Source organism: Etheostoma spectabile, chromosome 3 (genome assembly GCF_008692095.1).
Source record: "Etheostoma spectabile isolate EspeVRDwgs_2016 chromosome 3, UIUC_Espe_1.0, whole genome shotgun sequence".
NCBI lineage: Eukaryota > Metazoa > Chordata > Actinopteri > Perciformes > Percidae > Etheostoma > Etheostoma spectabile.
In genome coordinates, this window is record NC_045735.1 from 15,258,036 (window position 1) to 15,271,853 (window position 13,818).

The following is a 13,818-nucleotide window of genomic DNA, read 5'->3' on the forward strand; positions in this document are numbered from 1 at the left end:
TGCGCGACATAAATCATGTAGCAAGAAAATGGAGGCAATAACTCACCTTTCGCTTTGCTTTTTGTCCCAGCCACTGATAGCATGATGGGGTAAAGCAAGGAAACAGCAGGTTAGATAGGTAGTACATTATGAAGGGGTAACATTGATGGCGTCATGATTATTTGCCCTACCCATGGTAGTTGTGGGTAATTATGTTAAATCTGCTTAGTGTTTGGATGAAAAATACTTGATACACTACCATGTTATGTACTGCAAATAATCCAAACAACCAAAAACTGTAAAAATTGTTAATTGCACCAAAATGTTGTAAAAATTGTAAATCTTTCCCCTTACTAATCTGTCTGACAGTGCCTGGGAAGAATTCTACACAATTACTTTCAACTTTCTTCTTCCATGCAAATTAGGTAACATAGCAGATTGGTAAAGTATTCCTGTTCATCATCACTCGAGAGACAGGCACTTTGGTTTTCTCCAGTGGTTACATAAAGTAAGGTGCTTCGCTGTCTTTCAGGTAGAGACACTGAGTTAGGTGTAATGAGAACAGAACATTGTTACCAAAGGCTTCAGATTAGAAGAGACTAACAGTAGATTTGCCGGTAGTATTTTGAATAGGACTCATTACATAAACTGGAACATCCACACTGAATGCTAATTAGAAGTAGAACTGTGTTCCCAACATAAACAAAGCACCACACACACCACACAAAAGGCCCAGTCCAGACACGCTACCACCCTCTAACCTTAGATCCTACTCCACGTCTGTGGTGGTAAAAACGCGGTTGCGATAGAGGAGTTTAAGCAATGGCTTTTTTTGGCTTCTGTTCACAAGAGGCAGCTAGAGTAACTTGCTTACCTGGAGCAAAGATTATAGCATTGCCTACTTCTAGCCAAAAAATAAAATAAATACCCCAAAACCCAAGGATGAAATTCAAAATGCATTTGGATTTCCCCAGGTCACAAGAAGGGAGGAGGAGGATCAAACAGGCAACCACCCGCCTTAAAGGTGATGTTTGTGTCTTTGTAAACACTAAAAAATAAATCAAGGAAACACTATAGACTTCATGAGAAGCCTCTTGAGGAATGTAAGTGATTTATAGCGGATGTTTGCCCCAGATGTTACACAGCACACATCAGGAAAACAGAAAACTTTATAAAGAACTCACTGCAGGTCTTCCTGCACGATTGTGCATGTTAAAGTCTATCTATGTGAAGTTGGATGTTATATTAATTTACAGCTCACATCCAATGAAATGTTGCTTGTGGGATCTGTAGTTGTTAATAGTTTGTTTTTAAAAAGGTTCAGATTTTCATGCATTTTTGTGTTGAACAATTTGGCAAATTTCATCCAAATTACCACGATGCACATTCATAGAATAAGTAGTCTCACATTGCCAGACCTTCCTCCACAGCGCTGCAAAGGAAGGTCTGCAGAGATCTGAGGACCAGGTAACCATAGTCCTCAGATTGGACAGATAGTCTAGCTAGCTGTCTGGATTTACCCTGCAGAGATCTGAGGACCAGGTAACCATAGTCCTCAGATTGGACAGATAGTCTAGCTAGCTGTCTGGATTTACCCTGCAGAGATCTGAGGACCAGGTAACCATAGTCCTCAGATTGGACAGATAGTCTAGCTAGCTGTCTGGATTTACCCTGCAGAGATCTGAGGACCAGGTAACCATAGTCCTCAAATTGGACAGTCTAGCTAGCTGTCAGGATTTACCCTGCAGAGATCTGAGGACCAGGTAACCATAGTCCTCAGATTGGACAGATAGTCTAGCTAGCTGTCTGGATTTACTCTGCAGAGATCTAAGGACCAGATAGCCATAGTCCTCAGAAATCCACCAGAGACTAGAACACCAACACAGAGACAGAGGACGGGGATGGACATCCAGCTGAAATGAGGGACATCCGGTACAATTTTCGGCAGCACCTGAAAAATCCCAGAAACGAAACGTTGTCGATGTAGACTATAAAATAAGTGGCCTGACATTTTCTTCATTCTGACATTTATTTCTAATTTTTGCACTTCTTTTCTTCACCCTGCATGAAGCTTCTGAAATGTTGATCACATTTTACTGGAATTGTATTTTTGTGAGAAATAGTCTGTTTAATTGATTGATTGATTGATTGACAGAGCTGTGGGTAAAGCATGGCTGGAGGTTTTCTTTGCAAAGCCTTGACCAAATCTGTACTGTCTGGGGGGGGGGGGGGACGCAGAGGTTGACTGACAAGAGAACTTCTCGGCTCCTCGAGAAATACACTGCCCTTGTGGTATGTACCTGTCTTCCACCTCTGGTCTACAATGCATTGTGTGCTGACACATCCTGTCTATTATGGGAAATGTCGGACAGCTAACAGGCCGTCGTTCCCTTCCTGCTGGTGCTGCCGGTGACATTGTTCACACTATACACACCTCATTTGTTTTTGTTGTAGCAAAGGATGATTTTTTGGCTTCTTACCATCTTTCTGCTGCTCAAAGTTGCATCTGTATTCAAAACTCTCATCAATGCTGCATTGATGTGTTTTTCCCACTGCTGATATTTGAGAACTGCTAGGCATCTATCATAACATAATGACATGTTTGTAGAGAAGGCTATTTGAGAGGAAAGGCTGTTTGTGTGTGTGTGTGTGTGTGTGTGTGTGTGTGTGTTTACATGTGGGTACCTTCAGTATTACATAAGCCTCGGCTCAAAGATTGTCCAGCAATCTGCCTTTTTTCCTCCGTTACCAGCCTCCACAAGGCCACTTTTACACATTACACATCTTTGCTTTTCTCTTACTGCCAGGACAAATGTTCAATAAAAGTAGCAACCACATTGCTCATTACAATGCCCATATCTGGGGAGGAATGAAGCCTTGTGGAAAAAAAGTACTATTTCTGACTTGGGTCGGTGTTAATCTGAAGTCTGCAGAAAGGACAAAATGATTATCTAAAAAAAATAGGTCATGTCTTGGTGATCCTTGAACAAGCTTTTATCTGATAAAGAAACTGGGAACAGTTGTAAAATGTAACATATGCCATTCTATTATTGAATGAAAAATTCATTGTTTCTGGCACTCATTAATCTTTCTGTGTGGTCCCAAGCCTGCGCCTCTTCCTATTTTGTCCTTACGTGGAAGTTATTAATCTCCGACTCCGTCTAAATTTAATAGTGTTGACAAAGTCAGACACCGTGATAAGATTCTCCTTGCTGGGAACTGGAAATGTTTGCCAGCACATGGCAAGCATATCAATATATAAAGCTTTAACATTCTGAAGAGGACATTCAGCGAAAATCAATAGCAGGGCACATAACAACACACTCCAATGTGTTTAACACATTTATCGCATGGTTGAATGCATGAGAGCGTTTAATAAATCAACACTACGTAGAAAAACTGCAAACAACTACCTGTGATTACCTGACCTGAAAATAGTCAGTTACAGCCTTTATAAAATAAACTATGCTTTACTTTAACAAAAAAAAGGTCTCAGATATCTTCTTAATTGTTATGACTGAATCTCATAAAAAGATATCATTAACCCAAAAGACTTGGCATCACAGCAGAATCATCTTTTTGATACACAGTTGTTTTAAAACAAAGCATTTCTGAAGTATTTTGTATCCTTATCAACAACCTATCAACATACTACATTATTGACTCTTAGTGAGTCAGTTATATTAGCTTGGACAGGAAACATGTGGAGTGCAGTCGCTAATTAACGCTTGTGAACATTGGTCATCACTTAAAACCTCCTACAGATTTGTTTCTTAGTGAACAATTAGTGCTAAATAATAAATTATCATTAGATGACTCATAACAAAATACAAAGAAGGATTTAACAGTGTTTCACTGTAGGTTATGACTGAAAATGTCTCGTTGGTAATGTGATGGTGGATGGTCGGGTGGTGATGTCGGAGTGGATATATGCCTTTGGTGTTGGAGATCTGGGTTCGATTCCCACTGAGATACATCAACCAATGTGACACCTAACCCCTAGTTGCTCCAGAGATGTGCGACCTCTGATATATTTCAAAATTGTAGATGGCTTTGGATTAAAGCGTCAGCTAAATGACATGCAATCTTATGGATTTCCTTTGTTTTCGTAGCAACAATGTCCCTACCGTGTTTTTTTTTTTCATGTCCACCTCTAAAAATGATAACAGTAAAATCTTTATTAAACAAGAGTTATCCATCCATCCATCCATCCATCTTCATCCGCTTATCCGGTATCGGGTCGCGGGGGCAGCAGCTCCAGTAGGGGACCCCAAACTTCCCTTTCCCGAGCCACATCAACCAGCTCCGACTGGGGGATCCCGAGGCGTTCCCAGGCCAGGTTGGAGATATAATCTCTCCACCTAGTCCTGGGTCTTCTCCGAGGCCTCCTCCCAGCTGGACGTGCCTGGAACACCTCCCTAGGGAGGCGCCCAGGAGGCATCCTTACCAGATGCCCGAACCACCTCAACTGGCTCCTTTCGACGCGAAGGAGCAGCGGCTCTACTCCGAGCTCCTCTCGGATGACTGAGCTTCTCACCCTATCTCTAAGGGAGACGCCAGCCACCCTCCTGAGGAAACCCATTTCGGCCGCTTGTACCCTGGATCTCGTTCTTTCGGTCATGACTAAACAAGAGTTATGCACAGAAAATGATTTAAAAATGAAAAGGAATGATCAATGTCAGATTAAGCTATTAGCGAATTTCTATCTGCAATCCTGGGGCAGCAGCTACACATAGAACAATCTCCGGACACTAAAAACATTCATTTACATGCAACACCATTACATAGTCTCTATCACACTACCAATTATACAGACTAATCTACAAGCACACATCAGCCTATAAATACCAGCACATTAATCTAGTACAACTATAAAATTACAGCTCTAGAAATTAGAAATCTGAATCAGAGTCAAAATAAATGTCGACATGACTGGTTGCTCAATACACATTCTTTGCACCATGTGACAAAGTCCGTGCAAGTTTTAGGCGCAGCTGCATGGAAGCATGTTCCACTGTCTGAAGGCCATTCTTGTGGTTCAGGGGCGACCCACAGTTAGGAGCAGGTCAACACGTTCTGCTCGTTTGCTCAGAAAGGAGCCAGTAAAAACTTCTTCAATGGTGGAGAAGGAGCATTGGAAATTACCTTAAACTTCTGAAAACAGCATGACATTTTCTAAACTTAAGAGGTTGTATTCGGACAATATGTTATAATAATGGTGATGTACTGTATATAATGATGGAAAAACTTTAAAGGCGTGTTTAAAAAAGAATCTCATTTAGTTTCAGTAGCCAGTCTTTCTGGCCTTGAAAAAAAATCATAGCATGCAAGAATGTTGTGGATGCTTCTTTGTCTTGTTAGACGACTTATAGTGATGAATATATTGTAGTGTAAAGAGAAGTACTTCCACTCTTGGTTATGGGTAACAGAGTACAAAGTCCCATGATCCTGCGGGGCCCGTGATGGATGAAATGGTAAAGACATGTGGTTCAGCCTGTATAGAGTGACCTGATTGGTCAACAAAGTTTGGGTTTCCACTAAATGGTTCCTGCGCTCCGATAACGTGTGTGTTATACACTGTTCCATACTAGCAGCCTAAAATCTGCTATCTTATCTGGTTTTATATGTATAACTGTTTCTAACTCCCCTTTAATGTTTCATTTCTTGTACTGCACTGTAACTTTTATTATTTTAATCTTTTTACGTAAAGCACTTTGAATTTGCCCTGATGCTGAAATGTGCTGTACAAATAAAGCTGCCTTGCTTTTCCTTGCCTAGAGAGTTCAAATTGGAATCCAAAATCAAATTAACGTTTTTTTTTTGCTGTTATGTCCATGAACACTAAGTGTACAGCATTACATGTACAGGATTGTCATTTTGCCGTACTTTAATAACATTCTGTTAATTCTCTTACTGGAAAGCAGTGCATCATTACTGATTAGTTATGTTGGCATGAATAATTTACTCCAATAAACTAGGTTTATTAACAACGCTGCTTCTCTGCCTCATCATTAGGTTTCAAAAATGCATTTGCCGTTATGACCAAGGTATGAATACTGAAAATAGTTTCAAAATAATTCTTGAAATAACATGAGACCTTAAAAGATAAACTTTTTCTAAAATAATTACAAAAAGAACTAACCAGTCCCAGCAAACATACACAAGTCAAGAACAGTTTAAAGATGTGCCCAAATTTTACTCAATGACTAACAAATAGACACATTTTATATTGATATGGATGCAAAACACAACACAAGCCAATACAACACAGGGAACAATTAGCTTACAGGTCCCTTCTGCTATCTGTTTTGCAAAGGCGGCGTTGCTGCATCCAGGGCTTAGCCACGTCCAGGATGGGATTGGTTCAGAGAAATATAAACAAACCTGAGCGTTTTTCCCCCTCCATCCCAGAATAGATACCAGACCATACTCCATCGCTGACACAGCGCTGGGAGGTAAAGCTCTGGCAATGTGAGACTAAGCTTTACCTAACAAACAAATGGAAGAAACCGTGTGCAGGACAGGGACCCCACACGAGACGGATGAGTGCAATATGTGCCGGAACGAAACAATGAAATGGATAAAAGCATGTCAATGACAATGAGATAAGAAAGCAATAAGACAAAGAGAAACACAACGAGGCAGAAAGATGGGACTTTGGCCAGTTTGGCCACCAGAGGCTTCTATTTGGAGCAGTCAGCCTGCTTGTTAGCTGGATTTTGCATTGTGTCAGGCTCAAAGAGCGCCAGGATGAAGTCCATTCGTTTATCTGTCAGACTTATTTCTGAAGTGGGGATGCAGGCCTGTAACAAAGCAATAGTGGCTGGTCCCTGTGGTGATTATTTAAGTGACCACTGAGAGGTTTGTCCAAACACACACACACACACACACACAGAGCTGGCCTCTGTCCCTCAGCTGGCCATCACAGGGGTCACTGCACTCCCTCTGCCAGTGTCACACAACAAACCCTCCTGGGACCGCGCGGCTGTAAGTAACCCTTTGACAGGAAAGCACTTCATCATATTCAGCTCACACACATACTCACAAGTGGAGGCACGAGGCAGTTTAGATAGGTGCTCTGGGCATCTGATGGCGGCTCCTAAAAGCCAGCAGGTAACTGACATGTTTTGTGTTTAAATCTGATGCTTTAGGGCTGCACAACAAATCCTTTTTTTCTTTTATTCACATTTCAAAAAATACATATCACAATTTCCTTAGCTTTTTCAAAAATGTTTGGATTGATTTAAACAATCCATTGTTTAGCAAACATGTTGTAAATGTATTTTCTGTTGATTAATTAATGAATTAATCATCCCAGCATTATTTTGATGCTTCACTTTGTGTACAACCATTAACCAAGATTTCCATTGTTTTATTTGAGCAAATATCTGTAGTGTCTTATTTAGAGAAATGTAGCTGTTGCCGATCAGTTCATGATACAGACTTAAAGGAGAGTAGTATTTAAGAAGAAAATATGCCCTAGTGCAGCTCTGGAAAAGCTGCTTTTTTGTGTGGGAGGATTTCTTTAAATATTTTAGCCAATCACAATAGATCAACACAAAGCTGTGAGTGGTTACAGAAGTGGAAACTTTGGTCGTGCCATCTATTGAACATGAGGTGACACAGCTGGTGAAGTCCAACAGCTGTAATATCAACTCACCTGTAGCCAGAGTTCTGTGAATAATTTAGTGTTTTAGAGGATTATTGATGAGGTTGAGGCTGTAAGAAATGGTCAGTGCCTCCAGCTTTTAACAGCGATAATACGGAATGAATAACCTGATTAATAGAGCCAACTCCTCCATAAACAGCAGGCGACTCCCTTCGGAGCAACAAAAGCATGCTGTCCTTTCCCCTGGCAGCATGCAGAAGCTTGCACCTCTGCTGCTCCAATGAAAACACCACCATTTAAACACAAAGCGTACAGTGAACGCTAGCATTACAGGCACGCACACATCCTCAGGACAACGCCCACAAACCAATTCCTCCTTCAATTTTCTCATCTTGTCTCTACTGTGTTTCCATTGCAGCACTTCATGTAACGAATGCCTGTGAGTGTCCCTCCGGTTAGACCAACAGACATGGGAAGGCGGGCCAGAGTAATTAAGAAAACCTGTTTTCACACTGCAGTGTCATGTTGAAGCCACTGTGAGATGAATAAGACCTACTCATCATTGTAAAAATAAATGCAGCATGCAATCCTGTGCGTAATGGAGGATGGCAGTAAAACCTGAACTGCACTGAAATTCAGATAGTAATACACAGGTTTATTATCATCATTGTCTTCAAATCGTTTCCTGTCTCAAAGCCTTTAAAATATAAATATATAATATAAATAACAAACACTAGAGGCACAGGCTGTGCACCAAAATACAACAAACCACTCCAGCCAATCACTGACAAGACCGACTTTGCTGCACAAAGGGTGTGGATATTCGAACTCAACTGACAAACAAATACAGCCCCCCCTTCAGAATCTCCACCGGGGGTTAAGTTATTGAATTCACTTGATGATGAAGTTGAAAATGTGAACGTAAATGTAAATGGACTGTACTTATATAGAGCTTATATAGAGTCTACAACTACTCAAAGCTCTGTAACATAGTACAAGAAGCATGCACCATTACTGCCAGACAAGGTGCCACCTGCTCATCAGATACACACACACACACACACACACACACACACACACACACACACACACACACACACACGTCTTTGTTGAGTTTCAAAAGAGTTCTAAAATCTACAGTAAATTATCGTTATGAAGTAATTTAAATAAAATGTCAAATGTATTTCTAGGATTGTTCTCAAGCATTTGGTTTCGTTTAGTTTTCGACTTTAACAAGGCTCTTCTTCTTTTTCTGATCATACAACTTTCTTTTAAATTTGTATTCTTCAGTCATTTCCCTCTATTGCTGTTTTTCTGCCAACTCTTCTCGTTGATTACCCCTGGCCAGCCACTGCTTCCCCCTCCCCCCTCCCCCTCTCCCTCATCAGTTGCTTGCAAACACTACCTGGTGCTGATTGGCTGGAATAGTGTTGTTTGGCCCGTGCATACCTTTCTGTTAGTTCTGCATTTCCACAGCCAGGGCAGTGTAGGAACAAAGAAAACAAAGAAAATAGAGAGCTTGGTGACCGTGAGAAGATATTCGCTGAATTCAAGTGTATTAGATTAACCTTGCTTACTATACCTTTTATTTAAATGTAATATGAAAAGACACACGCTTACTTCTGTCTAGCTGTACTGCTTGCACCCTCGGAACAAATCAGCCAAAATCTTTCAGTAGTGCCTGCAGTTCTTCTTTCACTCAGCATTACCTGCAAGACGGTTTGTGGTGTGTACACCACACGGGTGCATGATACCACGCCATGAGGACACGCTTCAGTCCAGCTGAGCTGTATTTGATAAAAACTGAAATTTTTCAAAGTGATTCTGGAGTGCCCATCTCTCCTCCCTGCTCTACTAGAAATAAAATGTCCTTGTGTTACAGACAATTGCTTGATAATATGTGGCTGCACCCAATGCCTTGCAACAGCCAAGCGCATGCAGATGAGGTTCCCCGCTTAAGGCAATCCAGAACTCAAACCTCCTAAGTCTTTATCTGACAACCCCAAGGATAACGGCACATACACCACTCCTCTCCTCTGGCTTTAGTCTAGCATGATGGCGACACTGTCGGATTTCCTAAGAACATAAGGGAAATGCATAACTTCAAACCCCAATTTACAATCATTGTAGAACCATAATGTTGGGAACATGGTTCTTTAAGTGTAAATGAGAAATACTTGCACATTATGCTGACATTTTCCTTTGATAAAACAATATTATTCCAATGATTTCTAAGATGAGAAAACAACACTAATATTCCAATGATTTCCAAGATGAGAGTTTCCATTTTTTCCTCTACACTACAGGTAAGCACCTGAGTTATTCCTTTACTAAATCACTACACACTTTGAATGCAAGGGACTGTGTAAGTTACAGTAATGCCGTTGGAATTGGAACCTAAAATGGCATCACGCAGGGTGTTTCACAGTATTTTCTGGAAGTATAAGACTTTAATGTTGCAGAAATGACACTTCACGAATATATTTAGGCATATTTAGAAGTGTGCTGTGGTTCCACAAGAGACCAGTTATGTTCAATATGTGACCTAATACTTAAGAAAGCAATCTTAAGAGAGCTGTGATGAACAGCAGGTGGGAAGAACACATGCACAAATATATACTGTACTTTGCTGTATTACATCTTCACTTGTGCTGTTCAGAGATATACAAAATACAGTTGCTTGCTGTGAATGAAAGTCAGTTTGGGGTGTATATGTACAGTGCCTTGCGAAAGTATTCGGCCCCCTTGAACTTTTCAACCTTTTGACACATTTCAGGCTTCAAACATAAAGGTGTAAAAATTATTTTTTGTGAAGAATCACCAACAAGTGGGACACAATTTGAAGTGGAACGAAATCTATTGGATATTTTAAACTTCTTTAGCAAATAAAAAACTGAAAAGTGGTGCGTGCAAAATGATTGGGCCCCTTTACTTTCAGTGCAGCAAACTCAGTCCAGAAGTTCAGCGAGGATCTCTGAATGATCCAATGTTGTCCTAAATGACTGATGGTGATAAATAGAATCCACCTGTGTGTGATCAAGTCTCTGTATAAATGCACCTGCTCTGTGATAGTCTCAGGGTTCTGTTGAAAGCGCAGAGAGCATCATGAAGACCAAGGAACACACCAGGCAGGTCCGTAATACTGTTGTGGAGACGTTGAAAGCCGGATTTGGATACAAAAAGATTTCCCAAGCTTTAAACATCCCAAGGAGCACTGTGCAAGCGATCATTTTGAAATGGAAGGAGTATCAGACCACTGCAAATCTACCAAGACCTGGCCGTCCCTGTAAACCTTCAGCTCAGACAAGGAGAAGACTGATCAGAGATGCAGCCAAGAGGCCCATGATCACTCTGGATGAACTGCAGAGAACTCCAGCTGAGGTGGGACAGTCTGTCCATAGGACAACAATCAGTTGGACACTGCACAAATCTGGCCTTAATGGAAGAGTGGCAAGAAGAAAGCCATTTCTCAAAGATATCCATAAAAAGTCTCGTCTAAAGTTTGCCACAAGCCACCTGGGAGACACACCAAACATGTAGAAGAAGGTGCTCTGGTCAGATGAAACCAAAATCAAACTGTTTGGCCACAATGCAAAACGATATGTTTGGCGTAAAAGCAACACAGCTCATCACCCTCAACACAGCATCCCCACTGTCAAACATGGTAGTGCAGCATCGTGGTCTGGGCCTGCTTTTCTTCAGCAGGGACAGGGAAGATGGTTCAGATTGAGGGAAGATGGATGCAGCCGAATACAGGACCATTCTGGATGAAAACCTGTTGGAGTCTGCAAAAGACCTGAAACTGGGACGGAGATTTATCTTCCAACAAGACAATGATCCCAAACATACAGCAACATCTCCAAAGGAATGGTTCACAAATAAACGTATCCAGGTGTTAGAACGGCCAAGTCAAAGTCTAGACCTGAATCCAGTCCAGAATCTGTGGAAAGAACTGAAAACTGCTGTTCACAAACGCTCTCCATCCAACCTCACTGAGCACGAGCTGTTTTGCAGGAAGAATGGGCAACAACTTCAGTCTCTGGATGTTACACTGATAGAGACATCCCCCAAGAGACCTGCAGCTGGAATCGCAGCAAAAGGTGGCTCTACAAAGTATTAACGCAAGGGGCCAATCATTTAGCACGCACCACTTTACAGTTTTTTATTTGCTAAAAAAGTTTAAAATATCCAATAGAATTCGTTGCACTTCACAATTGTGTCCCACTTGTTGGTGATTCTTCCCAAAAGATACAAAACTTATATCTTTATGTTTGAAGCCTGAAATGTGTCAAAAGGTTGAAAAGTTCAAGGGGCCGAATACTTTCGCAAGGCACTGTATATATATATAAAGACCTGGACAAATTGTGTGTGTATATATATATAAATATATATTATATACACACACAGTTTGTGCAGGTCTTTACAGGTCTTTACATGAATTTAAAACCTTGCATGATGCCCGGCAGTTAGTCTGGGCCCAGTTCCAAGTTTTTGAGAAATACTGTACTTTGCCCTGTAATGTGTTGTCACGGAAAATGTTTAAAAGGTACAACAAAATCTTTGCCCTTGTTTTCAGCCAAGAAGATTTCAAGCTGTAAAACACTGATATTGCTGTTCACTTCAAGCTAATGCATGTCACATCTATTTAATAAAGTGTTTCTAGCCTAGTAAAAAAGGAGTTCTGACGCCATTTATGAAAATTGTGTTGGGTGAAGGTAAATGCATAATTGAATGAACTGTTGGGTCGAGTATTTTCACTCTGATTTGTCACTGGTCTGTCATTTACGGCTTGCGTTCACGTCTCCTGCCTTGGAGGTAAAAGAGCCGATAGAAATGGAGGATGAAGAAGAGGTGACGTTCTCAAGGTCCTTAGATGCCGGAAAACTGGGAAAAAGCAGGTTGTCATGGGTGACAAACCCTTCCAACTAAATGTAATTCATACAAATGTTCTGTGGCAAAACTGTGGATGGTACTATGTCATAACGTAACCACATGTGAGACGCACTTGCACACACACTCACTTTATCACCCTCCTGGCACATCAGTCCCTTATCTTTGAAACCACACTCACAGTGGTGTTCCATGTCCCAGTGATGGAATTCTAAAGAAGGTCAACCTCTGGAGAGTACTTTCGGCCGCAAAGATAATCCACTTTGATTAATTTGTTCACATTCTCAAAGTGTCATCCTTAAAGCCTTTTGGAGACATCGACTTCCACCTTAATATGAAAGAGATGCTTCATAAATCACCTGGGCTTGCAAACACCGTTGTGCTTTTTGACACATCAGCCTGAAGGGAAAACCTGTTGAGAATGACAATATGATGTGTTGGAGATGTTACAATGAGGACCACTTAACACTCTCAGAAGAACACAATTCAAACTAGGGCTGCCTGTTATGAGGAAAATATGCAATTGTGATTATTTTGATGGATATTGCGATTGTGATGTTATTCACCATATTTTAGGGAATGATCATTTTTCTATCATTCTCACTGAAAATATTAGAATGATTATAGTGTAATTTCTGCCTGGACTTAGTCTGTTAGATACAATTTGTAGGCTGAGACGTCTCGGCAGCAACACAATTCTTAATTCTGAACTGTTTTGACATATATTTTGCCTTTAACAAATGATTTGGGTACTGCACTAGTCCATATTGCGATTTCAATAAATTTGTGATTCATTGTGAAGTTCAGTTCAAACTTCAGCACTGCAGCCAAAACGACTTTGTTTATTGGCATTGGCAATACAATTTGGTATGAAACAAGAGGCGTTAAAGGTGCACTATGAGTCCGTGCATGGTGTCAACATGATTTTCTTTTTGTCTATCACTGACAAGATGGTTGGGGTGAGGCAGTGGGGGTTAGTGACAGTTAGTCAGTTAATCATGACAATTACAGAAACAGGGGTGGGGGGGAGAGCTTGCTCTGTTCCGTTTTGAATTTCCTTGGAAGGTGAACAGAAATGACCATGCAGCAACTCACCCTGAAAATGTAAAGAAAGCACATATTGAAAAACTGAAAAGTTATTCATAGCATCATTATTTGATGAATACTTAGCCTAGTTTTGCAGCATGCATCTTATGCATTTACATTTTTTTAAATCAGTGACAGTCTTCTGATATCCCCCCCTCAGCAAGTTGGGTTCTTCAATTTTCTTTCACTTTTGGCATGAAGAGGAGGAGTTTGAGATCAGAGGTAGAGGAAGTGATTTCCATATACTCTATATA

General features: G+C 40.8%; 1 protein-coding gene across 3 annotated transcripts in view; it reads right to left on the reverse strand.

Annotated features, from left to right (window-relative positions):
• Positions 1-13,818, reverse strand: part of LOC116672388 (cell adhesion molecule 2) — a 179,066-nt gene that overhangs the window by 57,219 nt on the left and 108,029 nt on the right. For 2 of the 3 annotated variants that reach the window (XM_032504210.1, XM_032504215.1), the window contains exon 2: positions 47-73. The exons of the other annotated variant lie outside the window; for it this stretch is intronic. In XM_032504210.1, coding sequence (XP_032360101.1) covers positions 47-73 — 27 coding nt within the window. The remainder of the gene's footprint in view (positions 1-46; positions 74-13,818) is intronic. 3 annotated transcript variants of the gene reach the window in all.